This window comes from Olea europaea, chromosome 15 (genome assembly GCF_002742605.1).
Source record: "Olea europaea var. sylvestris chromosome 15, O_europaea_v1, whole genome shotgun sequence".
Classification (NCBI taxonomy): domain Eukaryota; kingdom Viridiplantae; phylum Streptophyta; class Magnoliopsida; order Lamiales; family Oleaceae; genus Olea; species Olea europaea.
In genome coordinates, this window is record NC_036251.1 from 27,670,128 (window position 1) to 27,692,494 (window position 22,367).

Sequence of the window (22,367 nt, forward strand, 5' to 3'; positions counted from 1 at the left end):
AACATGAAGAACTAAATGAAAGAAATACAAAAGTTGAGATAAAACCCTTTTAAATACGAATTGTAATTCCTTCAATGTATTTTTCAAGCTTTCCTTAATGATCTCCTTGCTATATCCACTTGATTCCCAAAATAAAACTAAAATTAATAAAAGAAAATAAAACTAAAAGAAGAAAAATCAATAAAAAGAGAGAGAGAGAGAGAGAGACCAAGAGAGATAGAGAGAAAAGTGAAAGAGTTGGGGAATTTTTTTTTTTACCTACCAAGTTATATTAGTATATATATGGAATATGTATAAAATATAATATAAAAAAAGATATTATTAGACACATAAATATCCTAAAAATATCTAGCATAAAATAAGGATAAAATATAATATATATAAAAAAAGATATTATTAGACGCAACATAAATATCCTAAAAATATCTAGAATAAAATAATAAAAATGTTGACCAAAAAATCTCAAAATTGTAGATCAAGTCCTTCAACTTTCATTTAGTGCAATTTGGTCCTCAAAATTTGACTTTTATTACATTTAGGCCCTTCCATAATTGCACTTCAAGTCCTTTTCCTTCTCTTTTCGCTCGTTATACTTCTTCCCAGGGTTTTAGCCTACAAAAGTAACAATTACACAATTATAAATAGAAATCTACTCAATTTTATCAATAATAAAGTCCCAAAAAGTGCTAAATATGTGTGTAAAAACACACTTATCAGTTAGTACAAATTAAGAAACCAATCGAGGGTACCAGAAGCATTCATATAAAAAATCGACCTTCAGTGTAAGGAGCTCGAGAGTCCGAACCCCTTCATTCATCTCGACCTCCTTCTCATACTTGTCAACTATGCCCTGGATGAGAGCACAGTCGACGTACTCCTCGAGCGACTTGGTGGGCATATGGTCGTCATCATCAGCTAAGAGGTCTGACCCATAATAAGGGGTACAAACTCGAACTTGTTGTTGGGGGGTTGGTTGCCTTGGAAGGGTCGGGTTTTGTGAGCCCTGCCCCAAGTCCACCATGATTAGACGGGCGGCCTCCCGTGCCCGCTTTTTCCCTTTGGACGAGGTCGTCGTCGGGGCTTTAGACTTTGGGCCCTTTGCTTTTTTATGAACGTTATCCAAAAGGGCTGATGGATCGAAAGACGTCTTGAATTCTACAAGTAAAAATACATCAAGGCATTAGCTCGAACTATAGATCGTTTCCACATGAAATAGCAAAGATTACATAAAAAGAAAGATCGTACCCTCGAGGCCTTTCACGTTAGCAAGGTCGAGGGTGTCGTCTTCAAGCAAGTAATCAATCTTGTCTGCAAGGGGGTCGTGGTTCACTAACTTCAGCCTATCTCTCTCTAGAACCTCATGCCTGACCTTCGTTAAACCTATCATTATCAGGGATTTCCCACCTCGGGCTAAAGGGATGGTCGGGGTCTTGAGGCTTCACAAAAATACAAAATGTTCCTTCCAACCCCTAAGTGAGCTCGAGGTATCAGGAGTTCTAAACCCCTCCTTGGTGGATAAATAAATAAAACAGTTATACCCCAAAGAGAATTTCATATCAAAAACCATTCGAAGTAGGTCGACCCTACGTTCAACCTCGAGGCACCTACACAGTATGAAGAAATACACTAATAACCTTCAACCGTTCGGGGCTAGTTGACCAGGACACAGGTAGTATGAGGTCAGAAAATGGATGAAAAATGGGTGAAGTGGCCACCTAAGCCCGGCCTTAAGAGCGTCCCTAAAAAAGGTTATCTTTCCCTCCCAAGCTCCTAACACGGTCTTAGTTGTCCCTGGGGTTCTAATGTCACGAATTGGCATGACCCCGAACTCTCTAGCTATTTTAATAATTACATGTTCTTTGTACTTGGTCAGTTCCTTAGGGTATGTCAGGACGTCGATATGGGAGTTAACGGGGATGGCCACAGGAATAATGGATGTATTTACATCTTCAGGCCTATCACTATGGTTCGAGTCTCTAGGAGCCTGGCTACTATCATTGCTACTTGACCCAGTACTATCACTCCTCGACATTATACTATAATCAAATAAAACAACTCAAGGGCTCAAACTCTTACCTCTATGGATGGTCGCTCACAAACCCCTCTAATCCCCGAATTCGAACTCGATTTACTGGGAGATGAGAGTTAAAAGTGAAAAATGAGGGTGAAAGTTGGGGTATTTATAGGGGACTGAGGAATACCAACGGTTGTGCAATCTTAACCCTTGGACCAAGACACGTGGCGAGAATCTAAGGTCGTGCCCTGACATTACACGTGACGACCATCTGAGATCGCTCTCTGACATCCCATCAAACACTCGACACGTGGAAAAATACATGGACGTTCATGCCTCTACATCTTCGCTCGTAGACCAGGCTTGGACGGAAATCTACGACCTCGATGCATGGGGGCCAGTGATGATCTCAGATCTTGTCAATCTCGAACTCAACCCATGAACCCCGATCTCAGTACTCCCTAAAAACACCAAAACAAGGTTGGGCATTTGAGGTCGGGGGTATGTATGTCGACTCGTCAGCCTTTCTATACGACCTATGGGAACAATAATCCTACTTTGACCACAATCCCTACCCTGTTAGACTCCTTCTTTGACTCAAGCAGTGATTTGAATACTTGAGGTAAAACACTAACTCCTTTTCCTACGAAGATAAGGATCGTGACAGAATAAGTTCTTCTAGGAATCCACCGTTAACACCTATAAATACACAACCTGTGCTCATTCTTGAGGTACGTTTTTCATTATCTTCAGCTTATAGCTTCACGCACTAAATTCCCTATCTGACTTAACTATCGGAAGGACGACGAGCACACACCTCGTTGCCTTTGTTACAGGTATTCAAAGACCGTTCGTGTTCATCAAAGCAAAGTTTGATCATCAAGTTCGAGATCTTTCTGGTAATATTTTTTGGTAGCATCACACCTTATTCCTGCTGGGAATAGCCAAGGCTCTCACGTTTCTTGGCGTTGCAAATGTGTTCTTTCCTATCAGCTGCACATTATCTCCACGCCCGACTCGCAGATTGTGGTTGAGGCCCCCTTCTCCCTTTAGAAGTGTCAGCAGTTTCCCCTGCATTACTTCTTCGTTTATCCACAGTCCCTGAAATTTTGAGGTGCTGCAACAATAAAAATTAATATTACAATTTCAAATTTGGCAGATACGAAGTCAAATGAGATGTTGACAAATATGTATGCATCAAACACAAAAAAAACTGCAAGTGGCATGGATTAATTTCAAGTGGCGATTTAATCAGAAACCATGGAGGGTTGCCCTACTGGATCATACAATAAGTTAGTGACAGCTTTCTGCAAGTTCAGTTCAACAATTGAGCATCACATAAAGGCAGACTAAAAGAAACAGACACAACTCATTGAACTGACGACTAACAATAGTTGATAAGAGATTGAAGGCAACAGAATCACAACGTTCAGATATGCTAGGAGATTCTCAAAAAAATTATTATCTCAGCATACCTCAGTCAAATTTAAGAGCTACGCCCAGCAGTTGTTTTTTTCCCTCTGCCTCGCTGGGGATCTGACCTTGCAGTGCTTATCTCTTGCCCAGTAAACTTTGTTTGATCTTCTCCACAGCTGAAGCCAGGTGTGCATCATCGGAGACATCCACATATGTCAGCCCCTTTCATATATTTGAGGTATGAATAATAAGGATAGCTAGACCACAAGAAGAAAAATTCAAAAGAATAACAGTGGAAATTATCTTGGGATAAGAACGAAATTATCTTGCAGTAACACTCGTACCATTCAAATCTTTAGACATACATTTGACAGTGGAAACATGGTTGGCTAGCTAAAACCTTTTCTTCACATCAAATTTTACAAGTAGAAGATAACATGACCTTTTCAGACAACAAAACTTCATGATATCACCGTCCAACTTCAAACAGCTTGTCTTGGGAGTAGCAGAAAATCAACACACCGCCACCACAACAAAAAAATTAACTGAAGGAAGCATAAAGAAACAACATTATGCAGTCCTACAACTGCCCAGCAAATTGTAGAAAAGCTAGAAGTCTTTAGGCACTAAAAGCAATGAAAAACTACAAGCATTTATTACTCAAGACGGGGCAACAAAAAAGATCATCACACCAATAAATCTAAAATGGGACCAAAAGAGCTGCCTGTTCATCTGAGAACAGAAAAGAAGGGAGTGCTGACATCTCCAACAAAAATATTTTAGTTTACAGATGTGACAAAATATTGAGAAAAAAATGGCCGATTGTCCCGTGAAATCCCACAGCTTAGAAGTTAAAACATAATTAGTGTTAAGCATCTTGTATGATGTATCTGAGAGGCTAGTTCAATCCAGAAGCACACAGAAGAAGGGAATGAAGGCACGTAGAATAACAAATACCATAACAAATCCATAACAAATCCAGTGTCCGATATTCTTGGGAACTCACACTGAATGTTTTGCTACAATCTCAGACTTGTTAGCTTAAAATAGGTATAACTTAGGTATTTCATGGAAATCACTCAAAATTCAAGTGGGAAAATTGAATCTGAGTTGTATCCAGAAATTACTTTCAGATGACACGAACATTTTGGAAAGAAGGTAATTCCCTCAAGAAAAGCAGATGTTTTAGGATGCAAAGAATCAAATACAATAAAAACCAGTTGCTCAGGGCCATTATCTGCAATGATCTTAAAAAGTGTTCGTGCCTAATTGTCTCCAGAATAAAACATAATCTTGTTTCAGCCACGTCAATATTACAGAGCGACATTTCTCTGATCTTTTGGTTAAAAAGATTGTCGCAAGGACCCAAAAGAGGTCATCAAACCTTGATTAACAGCATGTTTATGTTTCTAAGGAAAACCAATATCATTTTGCATTTAGTGCTGTTATCAATTTCTTGAGTAAAATAAAATTTGAAATTTACCCTTGATCTCTTGTCCTGGTCGGTTAATATCCGAATAGCAACTACTCCTCCAACATCGCTAAAGAAACTGCATAGATCCTTATCAGTTGCCTGCGGATAGTTATCATTGCCTAGTTAGTGCTACAGTAAAATTACATTATTGATTCTTGTGCGAGCTTTAAAGACGAGCCTCCTAAAAAGAAGTGAAGAGAACGGGCAACATGCCTGAAGGCTGAGGTTAGATATGAAGGCAGTGCATTTGTCATTATATATTACAGGTTTTCTAGGAGAGCAATTCTTCATCAACTTACTGCTAGCGCTCTCTGCTTTGCTGTCATGTACTAGGGCAATTTCATTTGCTTCAGCCAACTATCTTCCCTGACCTTTATCATTTTCATACGCTTTCTTGTTTTTCTGATCCAAATCTTTCCTTAGTTTTGCAGGAGGCTGCTCATCCATTGAACTTGAAACTGGCTTTCTCTCTCGTCTGTTGGCGCACCAACAGTTTTGTCCTCCTGCTACAATTTGAATAGCTGCAACTCTTGAAGACGAGGAGTTACCTGTCACAATATAAATATGGGAAATAATAGCAGAAGCATTAGCAAAATTGGGTTTGAATTGTTTTCCAGGATGACATACTCAGCAAGTTTAGTCACATATGCTACTAATAAATGTAACTTTAGTTAAATATAAGAAAATCATAATTAAGTGATAATCAGTAAAGGATCTCCTGAAAAATTCCTTGGAAAGGCAAATATGAAGCCTCTTGTCTACAAGCAGTTTTTACGGTTTTTTCCCCTTTACCAGTGATTATTTTCACGTAGAATAAGCCCGTCAGACCTATGCTGAATAAACACTACCAGTATTGAATTCTAGACTATGGCAAGATTCCTGAACCCAAATGCATTCTCAGCGTACACAAATATCATAGGTCCTTTCAATGATTTCATGAAGCTTGAAAGTGACCCGATCCAGAATATATCCAATACGACTAGTACATAAAGCATAAATGATGAATACTTGACATTATGTTATCTAGAGTAGTCATACAGTATTTGCTATAACAGGGGTTAAATTACTGGCTAAAGAACCTACTCACTGCTCTGCACTTGCAAGTTGCAATAATGGTATTGACAACAAAAACTATTTTAAACCCAATCATCTACAACTTCATGAAGGAAAGATGGATTCTTGTTTGGCTTCACTATCCTGCCTAGGACCCAAATCAGTAACAGCTTGATAATTCATGTGTAGGACAAAAGGAATCACCGTCCCAACCCAAAGAAATTGAAACAGAGACCAAGGAAGAGGAACGCTTAACATAAAGAAGCCTAAAGCTGGCTCAAAAGAAACTGAAGCAGCAAAAACACAATAAAGCACTTTTGGGGGCACATATTTGTGTATATAAATACCATGACTAAAAACATCATTGAAGGATAAAAGTTGAAAGTAGCAACGAACATTGCAATTGCATTAACTGATAATTCTACGTCTATATAGGTTCCAGAAATAAAGCCTCTCAACAAACATCATACATTAAGGCAATAGATAGCATGATGCTAAATTCATAAAGGCATAATTTACAACATTTTTGGGCAATACATCAAAGAATACAAGTTTATAACATGACCGTTCTAAATCGGCATATGAAGAATCAAAAGTAACAGTAGCAGAAAAAAATCCCTCTGGACAGCAAGATCGAAGTCTTCCACCGAACCATACTCTCTTTCAAACGAACCCACAAATGGCACATTTCCTGAATGATTCTGCTTTTTAAGAAATGAAAGTATCAATCATCGAATCTAAGCTAACCACATATATGGCTATTATATTTTATATAAAAGAGGACAACTAGAGAAACTAAGGCAAGTAAGATCAAATAATTGGTCTAATGAGGCATGCATCTGGATCAAGGCAATTCAAAAACAAGCTTGCTTGTACATTATCTTTCTATCATTATTGATAGCAAGTGTTAAATATTATAAAAAAGCACATACGATAATGGTAGTAGATTAGACTTTTTAAACCAAGCATGTAAAAGCACATAAAAGTTTCCCCTTCATCCTCAATTCTGCTATGGGTTGTCAAAAAGCACCACGTTACCCACTTTACTCACGTCGTTCATCATCAAACCTTTCCTCCCATATGACCAACAAACAGACCTAGATTTGCAACCAGAAGAGTGATTTCTCACATATAGGGCTGATTCACAATCTTTTAGGGTCAATTTCACATATTTATCGTACTAAATATCAGGAGCTAGCCACTCCTTTATCAACCAATGACTTATAATATGCACTTTAATTTTTATTAAATTGGTTGAAATTATATTCATTTAGGCAATACCAGAGATGATTCCAAATTAAGCTTCTACACATTTTGTCAACAACTCAATTTCAACTTGCAATTATCAACACCACATATCAACTAAAAAACATGTGTTTCAGACAAAAAAGCACTCATAAAAAAGAGAGAGTTCAAAAGTTTCATTTGCGGTTCACCAAAAGAGAGACCCCGTTGTGTGCATTTCATTTAGAGGCACGCCTAGGCTTGCTTTAACAAAAATAAACATGGACTATAAAAGATTGAAAAATCATCATAAAGCTCCCTTATTTCTTTTCTATTGCAATTTCTGGAATGCCGCAATTCAGAAATTATGTAACCAAGCCTCCATTTCCTTTATTTTAAACCAAATACATCCTTTATTCTTCTAACATATATTTCTTCAGGAATTAAGGATAATCAGAAACAATATGTAATCTGATATAAATCTCATGCACTTTCCATTAGAAATTTCAGATACAAATCTAAATCATGATTATGAAGAGAGAACTAGCCTTCTACAAAAAACATGACCGTTTCACTTCATCATTTGTTGCATTTTTCAGAAAAACTAACTTTATATCCCATGCTGTCCAAGAAGACGAGAATGAAGGAATCAAAACGAAGTAAAGAAATTGAAAGAAGAAAGATTTTTATAGAAAGCAAAATATTACACAGCTTTAATAATTTAATACAACACTAAATCTACCTCTGAGCCCGTCCCACGGAACCTTTTACTGTAGCATCTCTTGTAGAGGGATCTAGCTTCATTTACATGGGTCATTTCAATTTCCATTGCAATATAACCTTGCCAAGGTCCAACCAGACCTCAAACATTTATAGAAAGAAATCTACAGAGGGGAACATCCACAAAGGGAAAAGATCTGTATGCATATGCATAGAATCGGGTATATTTCAGACTGGAAAATAAATTATGTAGGCACAACCAGCAGTCAGAACTGAGTGCACCCTTCATTATACTCATCTACTTTTCAGTTCTTATGTCTGTTGTATAAGTTTAAATACATTTCTTTCATTACCTTCTCAGTGGACGAAGCTTCTTAATATTTACCTACTCAGTGGACGAAGTTGCTCAGTATCATTTACCTACTCAGTTGATGAAGTTGCTAGATATCATTTTCCAGGAGAGCTGATAGAAGCTTGGCTCAAAGAACAAATAAGCCAAGCACAAAGCCCATCTCAAGCTAGCTCATTCACACTACATTAAGTTCATAGTTCTGAATAATAACCATTAAAGTATACATCAATCTAATTGCATAACTTAAATGTGATTCAAGGTGTTGTAATAACTACCTTCTCTATATTTCTTTGATAAACTGCACCCTAATGTGTAAGAATCCCTTTTTACATATTCCCTCAACTTCATGCTTCTAAAAGATGATACAGAGATGAGCTTTAATTTGATACTACAGATATCTCACTCATTGTCAAAAACAACTTTTCTAAGGTTGGGTTAGTACAGGCTACTAATTAATTCAACTTTCAGAAAGACTCAGAATTGGCAATAAGAACCAGAACAAACCAGATAATCAGACAGCCCACCCTAGTAAAACTTTTCCACCACAGGCAAAGCATCCGCTCTGTAAAAGAATGCAAAAGGAAAAACAAAATGAACATAAGCGGCCTTGTGAAAAGCTGAAAAATTATGAACTCCAAATTATGAGACAATAAAGGAACCGGACAAATTTATCCTGAATTTTAATTGTTTAAACGTATCAAATTATAGTGAAATAAATACAAAGCCATGTTATCCTGAATTTTGAATGTTTAAATATATCACATTATATCGAAATAAATACAAAGCCATGCTCAAGACTCACAGGAAGAGAGAAGCAAATCAACTTTAGCATGGCACAGCGAAGACCTAAATAGGCAAAACAGCAAATCTGCAATTATAAGCTAGATCATTGGACTGTCTTGCGCAAATTCTCCCCATAAACTTGTATAAAACATAGCTTATGTATATCAATAAAATTTCATAATTAAGTTGGCAACGTTCAATGTATCAATAGAAACTTCTTTTTATCCAAATATCATTAATCACGGACCATAATACAAGCGTGTCAGTGAAGAAATGGGCGTTATCAGTTTTTACTCGGACATGAGCATCGTAATTCGAAGGATCATTGTAGAGCTCCAATTGTAAGACTTTAGTTTGGGCCTTCGCTTTTGTTTCGTCATTGGAATCAGAATCGGATTCGGAATAAGAATAATCACTAGGTTTCTGATCGACGGGCGTATGTTCTTCGCTTCCACGTGTAGCCTCTTCTTCTTTGGAGGGTTGAGGATCAAGTGGGTTTTCAGTTTCCGCCATTTCTAGTAATTTCGAGCTCTGGGTTTATGAAGAGTTAAACGGATAGTTCGCGTGAATAATCCGCGTAGATAGAGATTCGGTGAAGGTAAGAGAAAATAATACAAGGGCTATTCAGTTTATGTAACGGTAAAAAATTTATTGAATTCCATTTTTGGGCCAAATTGCATATTTAAATAGTGTTATGTCGTAGGATGTGTGATTAAAATATACAAAAATTTTGAATTTAAATGTCAAATTTTTATATGGAAGAATGTTTAGTTGAAAATGACTTTTTTGATAAAAAAAAAAAATGAAGGCTTAATATTAAAATCAAAATTATTATATAAAAATTGATAAAATATGTGATTAAAAATTATGAATCTCATAAAATATATTATTAAAATTAAAGAAAAATTGCAGCTAACATTTCAGACCTTTCTATTTTTTGAGGTCCTTATTTTAACATTCACTTTATGTCACCTAAGATTCCAAATCATTGAAATATTCTCACCATAAGAACAAAATGATATGAATCGTTAGTCAATCCATTAGTTCACCAAAGGTCAACGGCCTATTCCAATTTTCACTAATTTTTAAAGGGCAAAAAGAAAATGAATTTTCATATTAAAAAAATTAAAACATATTAAGACCTTGATTGATTCTCATTTTTCCCAAAATACATTTTTCCCTATCTTCATTTCAATCACACATTATTCATTAAAATAATATTACATATAACAAAAAAAATTTCGTATTTTTCAACCACACATTTTCTATAAATCTACTATTTTAAAATACATTTTTTTTTAATAAAAATGGGATTCAAACACCCTTTAAATATAAAAACCAAAAATAAACTTTTTCCCACCCCCACGCTACCTCACCCTCAAACCACCTGCATGGCCATTATTGTAGATTCAAGCCCTCCAACGTCCGCGATTGCCATCCCGACCCAATCCAACCTATGAATTGACTAACGTTTTATGTTATTTTGTTCTTGTGATGAGAATATTTCAAAAATTTTGGATTGTGGGTAAAACAAAATGAAAATTGAGGTAAAATCTAAAAAAAATAAAAATATTTGAACCTCGACTGCAAATTTCCCTATAATTTAATAAATAATTGTTAATTTTATTAAATTTTTTTTTAAGTACAAATCAGGGTAAAGAAAAAGAAAAATAATAAGTAATAATTTTTACTACTGTAAAAAATAGAAGAAAATTTGTACTTTTCGTCATCAACTTTACAAAATATTAAATTATTGTTAAGCTTTTCTTGGCATAATCCATCTACAGTGTTTCAATTATGGAGTTCTTACCTCTTAGCATAATCCATTGACGACATTTCAATTATGTAGCAAAATTCATCCTTTTTTCCATTTCGACCATGACAAATTTTTGCCAAAGAGAATATAAGGGAAAAGCAAAGGAGACCCATACCGATTCTGTTCTTTCATTCCCACTGAAGAGAAAGTAGAATCGTTCTACTTGTTGCACACTACTAGCCTCGCGGCGATCAATCTATCTATAACAAAACAGAAAAAGTTATAAATGGAATACAAACAAAATATATATTAACACAAGAAAAAAGAATTTAAAAAAATAAGGCATCTTCCTCAACCAATCTCAGTACAGCAAAGGTAACGAATCTTCAAATTGAAAAAGAAAAGAAAACCATAGTAATAATCAAGCCACTGCAGCCAAATTCATCAAGATTTAGTACTATATTAATCGAGTCACTACGGCCAATGCAATCTCCAAAGCTAATCGCGATTTTCATTGAAAACAACGACCAATGCAATCTCCACGGATCACTGTGACTGCTGAATTTTGTAAGGCGGTAGAGATGCACAAAATTTTGCCAAAATGATCAGTTACTCACCAGAATACTTAAATTCACTCGAAAAGCTTATAAAGTTCAAATAAAGCAACATCCTTCAGTTTATTCAAGCACAGAAAATTTTACACTCAAAAACATTGACAAAATTACACATCATTCTTACATTCTGCATCAAACCACATTTAGTTAAACAAAACAGCAATAGACAGTCACATAGTATTATTTCTCTCTACAGTTCAGCCTTGTTAGCCTTAATGTCCTGACCGGAATTCCCTTCTTCGGCAATGCTAATCATCTTTGGCTCCCTCTTCTTCTCCTCTGCCAGTTTCGGCACAGTAATCCTCAGCACTCCATTCTCCAAATGTGCCTTAATATTCTCCGTGTCTGCATTTGCCGGCAGCCTAAACTGGCGCCAAAATTTCCCAGTAGTTCTCTCCGCTCTGTGCCACTTCTCGTCCTTCACTTCCTCCTCCGTCCTACGCTCCCCGCTAACCCGCAAAACCCGGTTCTCCTCCACCGCTATACTTACATCCTCTTTCTTCATTCCGGGAATGTCGAGGAAGATTATGTGGGCCGTGGGAGTTTCCTTCCAGTCGGCCCGGGCTAAAGCGAGGGCATCGAGGGTTTCGACTCCTTTAGGGACGGCAAGAGGGGTTTGTTCGAGGATCTTGAAAGGGTCCTCCGGGGGGAACATCATGTCGAATATGGAACGGGGGTAGGGTACCAATGCGTGAGTTTTGGTTGGTAAAAGTGCTGCCGCTATAGCCAATACGAGAAAGCTCATCAAGATTACTCTTACCTTATCCATCTCTTACGAATTCTGAACCAAAATCCCAAAGTTCTCTTCAAGTGCCTTCTTGAGTGTTATTTATCTGACTCAACTGAGGAATGGAAGGGAAGAGATGGCACTTATATAGGGGAGGAAGAAGAGGAGAGAATTGTATGTATTTTTTCTGGATGGTTCTGTATAATGTTGGTTGGTGAAAGTGGATTCTGGTGTTTTGCGGAAGATGCATGCTACTTCTGGAATACTCAGGAAAAGTTAAAAAAAGGGTATGGATAATGGAGCGTTAACATCGGATGAACATGTTCGGCTTAAAATATTAATTATGTTAATGTATGTTTTATATTTCACTAAACATAAAATTTACTATGCACATGCCCCTTATAGAACATCTCAACTGGCAAAAATGAGGGCGCTTCAAAATTGACAAATTAGAGGTCGTGAGTTCAATTCCTGAAAGGTTCTGGAAAGGCAGATATTCTCTTGAAAGGCAGGATTTATCCTAAAAGCCAGGAGCTCTACTGGAAGGCAAGGTATAAAGATGGGAAAATATGACTTACTTGGGACTTTGACAGATCAGTTGGAGGGCTCTTGAGCACTTGTCAGTTTGAAGCACAACTTGCAGTTTAACCTGTCTGCAGCTTGAGGGGCCAAGGTGTAGACTCCAAGATTTAGTCACTGTAAGGTCGATACCTGGATATAAAAAAAAAAAAAAAAAATTTATTTACTATGCACATTTCTTAAAAGTTCATGGTTTGGTAAGTAATTATAATTTAAATATTTAAAAATATATATATCTGTACACTATGAGTCCATAATTAAACAGAAAAAATATAATAATAATAACAAATTTTCAACTACTCATAAGATTCCACAATAATGTTATTTTGTCAAACTTGAGACATGAACATAAAATGGTAAATCGCTGATTTCGAATTTAAGTCAGAAATTTTACATTCTACGTTTAATATTTTTTTATTTTTTCTTTCCAAATTTTGAATTTGGATTATATTATGTTACCTATTCAAAAGAAATCAATCCATTAGTGAAATAAGTAAACCATATATCCTAACCCACTTTATTGCATTTAAAAGAAGGGGGCGAGGGGGGAGAGGGTTCATAGTTCAGGTGTATTGTTTATACCAATTCACAAATCAGGTACGTAGTTTAAAATTTCAAAATTCAGGTATTTATATAATTAATTGAAAATATTTATAAATGAAATATAATAAAGTCACGGTTAAATGATTAATGGTCACGGATTTATAATTATAGGTCACAAATTTATTTACTAGTCACAGATTATTTCGAGGTCACAAATCCAAAATTAACAGGTCTCAAATTATTTCAAGGTCAAATTAATTGGTCACACATTGTCAAATTCTTAGGTCACATTTAAACAGTTGGTTGCAAATAACTAAATGGTTGGTCACATGCGTCAAATACTGGTCACATACCACCACAAGCAACACTATGCATCGCCACTGTCATCACCTCCACTTGTGACCACCCTCAACACGTTACTGTCATTACCTCCACTTGTGACCACCCTCAACACGTTACTGTCATCGCCACCACAACAGCATCAACACCAATACCAACAAATCACCACCACCAGATCAAATTAAATGCCAACAAAAATCAAGATAACCACAGTCACCAACAACCTCCTTCGTCGTCGGAACCACCATGACTGCCACCATCGAACACACCAATAATACACAACCCACAACCTCACCAACACTGCCCACATTACCACTGCTAACACGAACGCCTTCACCGTCATCAGAAACCACCACGATTGCCACCACCAAACACACCAACAAAACATAACCAACATCTCCACTGCCAATACGCTGGAAACCATCACATCCACCAGGACAATAACCAACCCACAAACATCTCACCAACACCCCGTCACCACCCAAATCAGCCACACAGGTAGCAAAAGAGTCCGATCTAGTACAAAATCGCCAACCATGCACTCACCAGAGAAAAGGCAGATCTGCAGAGCATGGAGACGAGAGAGAGGTGGGACGGAGACGATAATAATAGAGATCTAGAACAAAGACGATAGTAACAGAGCCAGATCTGCAGCTGCGGTGTGACATGTTGGCGATGGAGAAGTGTGTCCCACCAGAGAAAAGCCGGATCTACAGTGACTGTGTGTCGTGTTGGAGTGGGAGATGTGTCTCTTGCCGGACGGAACGATGACAGAACATCGAGAAGAGAGAGAGAAGAGAATGGGTTGTCGAGCTCCTTCACTGTTGTTTAGGTCAGGGCAACTCTTACATCGTCGGTCGCCGGAGCTTGAATGGTCGTCGGCGTTCGAAGAAAAAAGGCAAAGAAGTGAAGAGAGATGTAGAGAGAAGACGGGAAATTGAATTTGAATTCTAGGGTTTGGCGTTGGATGAAATAGGATATACATACTACCTGAATTCTGAATAAAAAATTTTGCCACCGGATTTTTGCACTTCAATCTTGAAAGGCCGGGAATTCTATAATTTCCACTAAAAAAATTTACATTTTTAATCTACCATTATCTGGATAGTAATCTATAACAGAATTATGGTTTCACCTTTTAAATACTTGAACGTAATTTAATATTACTAATCTACACACCTACCTGCTCAGAGCACTAAGAGTTCAAAATGAGCTCACCAGCAAAGAATTGACATAAGACAGATCTAATCACTATTTTCATATAGAAAGACAGGAATCAAGGATATATATATCATCACGATAAGTAATGTTCCATAAGAAGATTCAAACTCGGAAGGCGTAGAAAAGCCAAACCAAGCGATAAATGGTTAACAGAATGCACGACCGTGCACAGAGAAAAACAGCATATGTTTTCTGCAGGTCGATGAAATATTATTTCACAACACCGAAGTTGTGAAAAACAATGAATCAAGGGGCAACAATGGGGATAGAGTATTTCAATTAGCGATAATGCTCTGGAACTTAGTAATGCAGTCTAATGCACGTTTGAAATCACTTTCTTCCAATGCAATTGTGAATCGACAGTAACCAGGAATTCCGGTCCATGCAGCACTGTTGATGCATAAACCAGTACTCAGGAGCATGGCTTCCCTAATATTTGAGTCGTCAAGCTTGATTTCCCGGGTACTGGCGCCATTCTTGAGCTTAACGTTCTTGCCAAGATAAGCAGATGGTTTTGCTACAATTGACACACCGGCTTGAGCTTCGAGCACCTCCCAACCAGACTTCTCAAGTGTCTGTTGTGTACGTATATCACAAGAACGTGCATTAGATGAAGTGAAGGAAGAAGAGATGATAGAATCATAATTCTGAAGCATAAATTATATCATTTATCAGAGACAGAGATAACTCAGCACAACTTAAGATAAAATATTAGAAGAGCGTGTTTGGCTAAGCCTAAAATGTATACTCATAAGTAAATTTACTAACAAGTAAACAAGGTTTCAAGTAAATACATATATTTATTGGTCAAAATTGAAAATAAGTTAGTTATTTTCACAGTAAGATAAAAATTAATTCAAGAAATGTAACCTTTTTTTATCTCAAAGTATATAAAAAGTTACTGTAAAGGAACTTTTTTTTTTTTTTTTTAAGCGTGGCCAACATGCTTTTAGTCAAATCAAGGTCACAAGCAGTATATAAAGTTGCCCTTTCAATGTCAAGTAATTGGACAAACATGGACATCAAAATGAGCTCAACACTAACATGCTGTTGTTATCAGTTATTGACAACGCCCCTTGGAGATGATAACAGACTGCTCAAGCCCCACGATAATAGGATATAAACACAAGGTTCAGATAAAAGAAAAAGAAGGATGAATATCTACAGTTCAAATTTAGTATTTATCAAGAGAGTATTAGTTTCTAACATGAATGAATACTGTTCCTTAAATGCAAGACATACCTCTTTCAAGTGTTTGTATCTACTTCCCAGAAGTTCTTTCTTCTCTGCAATGGCATTCAACAAGTCCCCAGATTTCGCCTCTTGAAGATCCAATAACTTCTTCAATGTGTATTTAATAGTACTGTGAGGCTTACTTAACCCTCCAAAGCTATGGAATGCATCCACAAGAGAAGGCTGGTTTAGAAGAAGAAATCCAAATTTAATCCCACCAGTAAGCATCTTAAAAAATAATCCCCCAAGAAGAGAGACACAAAAATCCGGGTTGTTAGATGAAAGTTTCTCCATAGTAGCACCTAGATCCAAGCCATTATAGTCCTTAGAGTCAAATTCCACGCCCGAGAACGAGGTATCTAGTACAACCCTCGCCCCAAACTTTGCACATACAGCCAATAAAGTCTTTATCTCTTCGTTGCTGTAAACCAAGCCGGTTGGATTGACAGTTGGACCAGAAATGTAGATCCACGGTTTATGGACATTCTCCAAAGAACCTGCAAGCGTTTTCTCAGTCAACTTGAATCCGGCTTCAGGATTGGTTTGGATGTTGATAATCTTTGCTTTCAAAAATTTTGCAGCAGACACATAATTCCCATTTGAACCAGCTGGGAAGCAAAAAGTCCCTCCCTCTTGAATACAGCAGAGTACCAACTTATTGAACAATGCCACTGGACAGTCGGCATCTATGAACTCCGTATTACCATTAGACGGAAACCCGTAACTACAGTGGACCAATTGTTTGATCCCGCTCGTGACATCAATTTCGGACTCTGCAATATTCTGCCTCGCAAAACTCTCAAAGATGGCAGCCTTAACTGGTGTTGTTATAGGCAAAAAGCTTTGGTCTACATCCATATGAATCAGGGAAGATTCGTCGGTTTCATTAATTGATAACTCAGCAGAATAGAGGACTGAGCTAGCCAAACTAGAAGAGCCAATCGCCTCATTAGCTTTTGCCTTCTCACCTACTCTCTGATGACAGGATCAAAGAATCAAGCAATTAATAAGATTATCCAGAAAAGCTTGTGTAGAATCTTCTTCTTTTTTCCCCCCCGGTAAATCAAAATTTTCATTATAAGAGTAGATACCATGCACAAGAAGTATAGAAAGCAAAGTTCATAAAGAATTTTAAAAATTTGAACCTGCATCTAATTTAATTGGCAACTTAAGATGCTTGATCAACAATTCAACAGTATTTGTGAACTCTCAGCCATATGAACACAAAGACCAAATCTTGCATAAAAGACCACAATTCAACAATTGGCGAAGCTCCTAGCATAAAGGACCTATAGGCTTTATGGAAATTCAAAATCCAAAGACAATAATACTGAAAGCCCAACTGCGCGGATGTTATTCTTAATCATCAGGATTGAAAAGTTAATTTTTTTTAGTATAGTCACAAAAAAATTTGAATGCTCTACCCTGCCACAATCTCCCAATGGCTGAGTAAATAATGAAATGGTTATCTTATGACTTTGACAACCATATGAATAGTAAGTGTGTATGATTTCAAGACATGCTAACCTGTGCAGGTGGATGTCGATCAGCAAGCTGAAAAGATAGAAGCTCGTGGAAAAGACAACCATAGTAATACTGACTGATTATTGCAGTATTTCCTTGTAAAAGTTCCAGAGTCTTAGACAATGCTCTAAACATTGTTGCGTCTTCTGATATAACAAAAGCTACTTCCAAATCTGAATAAACCTGGACAAAGAAAAATGGCAACAGGCATTGGATAAGCATACAAGTCCTAATAAGTTGAAGTTGAACAGGTACATCTTTTGAACATTTGCATGACTAGTGAATTGCAAATATCACTGAGAGAGACTAAATAAATCATATTAAAAGATGCTTGAAGAAAGATACCTGATTTTTCAGTAAGCCACAAACAATTGCTGCATGTGAGGGAAGAGGAGTTCCAGCAAGGTATTTAAGAACTCCATTAGAAGTGGGGAGGCTAGATAGCTCGAAATGATCTGATATATCTAAAAACAAACGAGATCCAATTTCTCTGGTGGTATCTAGAAGATGCTCAAATGCAGCGCTAGTGACAGACTCAAATTTAGCTATCCCAGAGACCACTAGCTGTGGCTTCAACTTCTTAATCAACTCTACCATCAAATCTGATTGGCGTGGGGCTTCAATAACAGTGATATCTTCCTCTGAAGTTTTTGCAGCTTCAGTCTTCTGCAAAGGAAAAAAATTTTAAACATATCAAAAGAAGAATTTACAATAGGCAACACCACCCAGAATTGAAATGGAATTTTCAACATTCTTGCCTCAATACATATTCAATATTAATTTCTAAAGATGATGAAATTTCGTAAGATGCTGACTTTTGGCATTCTGGTGGATTTCAATATGAACATCAATATATCCATTTCGATCAGTGTATTAAGCAAAATGGACAAGATTGTGTGTGACTCAATACAAAGTATGAATTCCCCCAAAATGGACCTAGAGCGCATTCCTCAATGATAACATTATCAAAAATAAGCTTCCGCATAAAGCATAATCTATTCCGAGTAGATATTCAAAATTTGGAGCCTGTTTGAGCCCCCATTTTTGGTGTAGAATGCATCTTGAGATGGTAGATTGATGGAAAATGTGTGGTTAAAAAATAAGGAAAAGTTTTGGATTTGTTTGTAATGTTATTTTATTGAAGAATGTGTAGTTGAAAAGAAGAGATAGAAAAATGTATAATAGAAAAAAGGGGGATCAAACAAGGGCTTGAAAACAAAAAGATTTTCTGATAAGAGAGGAAAGGAAAAAATTCTTCACCAGGGGAATCAGTTATTAAATGTCAGTAATGCACGTCTGTATTATCTAGATAAACCTCATCAACCTTTACTTTTGTGGTAGTGAAAACTATCATGAACCTCTCCTCAGAGGTTAATGCAATTTGATGCTTTTTTTCTGTTCTAGTTTTCCACAAAGCAATGCTTTTGTTTTATTTTTTAACGTGACTTTAGATGCTGCCTCAAATCTTTATAAATGTAAGCGACCTCTCAGAAGAATAGAAGATGACTTCTTGATGTAACTTGTAAGAAACTTTAAATAAGCGTAAAATGAAAAACAAAAGAAATAACAGATTGCATATCCAATGAATTCCAAGCACCGTACCTCAATGCTTCGTGATGTTAACCATTGCCTAGGTAGATGCCGGGTCAATTGTTCATCAACAATGGCGAGTCGCGGCGATAACAAGCGTAGGGCACTTTCAATTGCGACAGTCCTTGAATGAAATACAACAATGTTCTAGCCATAATGAAAAATGAAATATGAAATTAGATATGCAGATAAATAGAACTTTAAAATAGAGAACATGACTCATCCTTTAAATGCCAAAGTGGAGGAAAATTTTTATTTTATTTTACTATTGTTTTGATGTGGTGGGTATGCAGTCAATTACAAAAGACGTGAATGATAAAGCAGTATGCACCTATAAAAGGGCGGATTCCCCAGCAGTCTTTCTAGAGGAAGGAAAGCCATATATTTCAATATGTTTGGTGTGAAAATGCATCAAAGGGTTCTACCATAAATAGATCTTCCCTTCTACAAAAATCATGAGTTTTATCTATTCCTCTTGTAAGAGGAAGGTTCAGGCCCAACTATATAAGTTTCTTGTAGAAAAGGTATTTTTAAATAACAACTATAACTCAGAACAATTATCAAAAAGCATCTTGAAACACATCAGCCATTGAGTTCCTGGCTTTCAACGGAAAGAAAACTTCTAAAGCATTCACGAAAACAAAACAATATATTTAACTAGAACAAATGTTTGTACCAGGAACTCAATGAGACTAATTTGGAATTTAGCAGATTAAAAGAATAATTCATCCAAATATAACTTTAACTGATTATAATTTCATACCATTACAAACATACTATAAATATAGCTTGCAAATATCTTCAAGATTTTTGGCAATAAAGAACTAACCACATTCAGATCTCTCTTAGCCAGTGGCCATAAGTATGCATTAGTCAATTACTTTTTAAGAAGACACATAAGCCATGTACTTCGTAACCCTCTTTAACTCAAAACCCCATTCTCGAGGCCCCTGTGGTCATCCCCTTCCCTCCCAGTAAAGTGATTTAGTTTAGGGAAGTGAGGTATCAACAATCAAAGGTTCAACTTGATCTACACAACTGCAACACTCACTGCCACTACCTTGCAAGTTGAGACAGCTGAATATAACTAAGGCCTCTCCTTCTCCTCTTCTTTTGACACAAGTGGCTTTTGACTACAGAATTCACAAAAGCACCAGGGTTGTAGATCTACAAATTTGGCAACATTCGCACAAAAAATCTTTAATTAAGTTGAGCCATTTTATTTACGCATCATGAAAATCATAAAGCATCTGACAATGGCAGATAAAAGAATGTCCCGTCACTGGAAATTTGGGCAACTATACTAATCAGATGCGTTGTAGCCTCCGTTACTTCTTATCGAGCTGTGTTCATTTTTAGCTGGAAGAATTTAGCATTTTTTTCAACTTGAATTGGTCAACACGCCACAAGACACAACATATTCAGAGAGTTGTTGCTATTCCCCATAGATGCATGCCATGCAAATGAGTCTAAACTATTAGTCTTGGAGACGTTTCAATATAAAGTACAGAAAAAGCTGAATAAAGTTTGAACAACTAAAACAGCAGCGATCTATTTATGTAACTTGAATGACATTAAAAGGAATATTATACTACAACTAAGATACAGTTATTTGCTTACATCTGCAGTTAATGGAATCCGGTGGTATGTTCTCATAAAGGCAGAGATGAGACTGCGGAATCGTCTGCTTCCAGCAGGTTGCTCATAAGGGAAAAAGGAAATCTCTTTTAAAACATTAGTGAGATGAGCAAGGAATGGAATCTTCTCGTCGGCAACCGAATCATCTTCAAAGGACAAATCTAAGGAGCTGCTGATATCATCAAATCCATTTCTGAGAAATTCGAAAATCTTTTTTACCTGTCGGAGCAGTTAATGAGTATTATGCTAATTTTCGAGACTAAATATTATCACCACACTCGTGATGTTCTGCATGCACCTAAACATTCATAAAGAAATTATACCTGGTTAGGTTGACGAAGTTGACAACTGTAGACCGATAGAGCATGAGAAATACGGCCCCCGGCTTTAGCATAGGCCCACGCTGTTCGGGCACATATTGGCTGGTCACCAACAAGCCCCATGAAAAACTCAAAACGATGTGGACTGTTCTTTTCAATTTCAACTAAAGCTGAAATATCTGTGTCAGCAGCCTGCAAGAAGAGCTCTCTAATTGCCTGTACTTTTATGGATATAAATATTGCAATAAAGTTAATATACCAACCTGAAGAATTTTAGTCTGCCAAAGCTTGTTAATACGGAGACCACGGCGCTCAAACAAACGTTCACATACAGCTTGTCCTGGGCGACCTCCCATATTAAAGATCATAATCCCCAAAGGTTTTATTACAGAAATTCCTTCTTCAACAGCACGTGCAATGAGCCCCAGGCCGAACTGGTCCTCCACAAAGCCCTGAACTTAATAAAATGAATCAGTAAAATCAACTCTTCAGCTTAGGAATAGACATTATCCAGATAATGTTTTTAAATACAGTTTGAGCAGATCCGTGGACAGCTCTGTGGCAGTGTGTTTGGATGCACGATGAAATAAATGCTAATTATAACAATCAAATATTTTCAGCAGGAAGTACAAAGTAAAATCTTGAATTCAAACTGCCTGAGTAAAATGAAAAGGGCAATGCTTATAAATTATGACAGTAACAACAGTTATTTATAGAAAATAGTTATGCATAGAGCAACTACAATGAAAAGTTGAATGTGATATACCCATGATAATATGCAACTTTTAAGATTAGACTGATCTTTCAATTTTCAGCTCCATCTAGACAAATTTTCTTCTCAAAAGAGGTAGTTGTTATGACCGAAAATTCATTAAGTTGGTTTGCTGGAATCCAGAATATTCAGGTTCTAGAATGCAATCATTACAAGTCAAAGCACATCAAAAGTACTAATATAAATATTTCAACAATTTCAATGCTGTGAACAAGAATATATGTTTGTTACAAATTTCTAAATTTTCATTACAAAATCTAAATAAAAGGGCCCTGCAGCATTTTAGTGCACAGAACATATCAGAAAAAATATATGGCCGGATCCTCTAGGAGCTCTTATATATATATATATACATATATATATATATTATATATACATATATATATATATATATATATACTATATATATATATGTATATATAATATATATATATATATATATATAATATATATATATATATATATATATATATAT

The 22,367-nt window shown here is 36.5% G+C and overlaps 3 protein-coding genes across 15 annotated transcripts in view; all 3 read right to left on the reverse strand.

The window, feature by feature from the left end:
* Positions 1 to 361: 361 nt before the first annotated feature.
* On the reverse strand, positions 362 to 9,663 carry LOC111410754. Of its 13 annotated transcripts, none has more exons than XM_023041264.1 (9): positions 9,331 to 9,663; positions 9,056 to 9,099; positions 8,758 to 8,815; positions 5,204 to 5,452; positions 4,914 to 5,003; positions 3,490 to 3,975; positions 1,246 to 3,131; positions 776 to 1,155; positions 364 to 612 (listed from the first exon to the last, which is right to left on the reverse strand). In XM_023041264.1, the coding sequence occupies exons 7-9, from the start codon at positions 1,385 to 1,387 to the stop codon at positions 559 to 561; spliced, it is 576 nt and encodes a 191-aa protein (XP_022897032.1). In that variant the 5' UTR covers positions 1,388 to 3,131; positions 3,490 to 3,975; positions 4,914 to 5,003; positions 5,204 to 5,452; positions 8,758 to 8,815; positions 9,056 to 9,099; positions 9,331 to 9,663; the 3' UTR covers positions 364 to 558. The 13 variants fall into 13 exon arrangements, 11 of the variants coding, with proteins under 11 accessions (XP_022897032.1, XP_022897031.1, XP_022897033.1 ...); XM_023041263.1 differs by having other exon boundaries at positions 5,204 to 6,658; XM_023041265.1 differs by having other exon boundaries at positions 5,204 to 6,658; positions 9,056 to 9,121.
* Positions 9,664 to 11,444: 1,781 nt separating this feature from the next.
* LOC111410755 (16.9 kDa class I heat shock protein 1-like) lies at positions 11,445 to 12,372 on the reverse strand. Its single transcript, XM_023041268.1, has one exon. It carries the CDS (start codon positions 12,173 to 12,175, stop codon positions 11,597 to 11,599), a length of 579 nt encoding a protein of 192 aa, XP_022897036.1. The 5' UTR covers positions 12,176 to 12,372; the 3' UTR covers positions 11,445 to 11,596.
* A 2,476-nt stretch (positions 12,373 to 14,848) lies between these two features.
* LOC111410756 (methionine S-methyltransferase-like) overlaps positions 14,849 to 22,367 on the reverse strand; it is a 9,974-nt gene continuing 2,455 nt past the window's right edge. Inside the window, exons 5-12 of the mRNA XM_023041269.1 lie at positions 21,384 to 21,572; positions 21,124 to 21,312; positions 20,783 to 21,019; positions 19,175 to 19,309; positions 17,918 to 18,238; positions 17,576 to 17,755; positions 16,058 to 17,023; positions 14,849 to 15,390 (exon numbers count right to left, since the gene is read on the reverse strand). Coding sequence (XP_022897037.1) covers positions 15,091 to 15,390; positions 16,058 to 17,023; positions 17,576 to 17,755; positions 17,918 to 18,238; positions 19,175 to 19,309; positions 20,783 to 21,019; positions 21,124 to 21,312; positions 21,384 to 21,572 — 2,517 coding nt within the window. The 3' untranslated portion in view covers positions 14,849 to 15,090. The remainder of the gene's footprint in view (positions 15,391 to 16,057; positions 17,024 to 17,575; positions 17,756 to 17,917; positions 18,239 to 19,174; positions 19,310 to 20,782; positions 21,020 to 21,123; positions 21,313 to 21,383; positions 21,573 to 22,367) is intronic.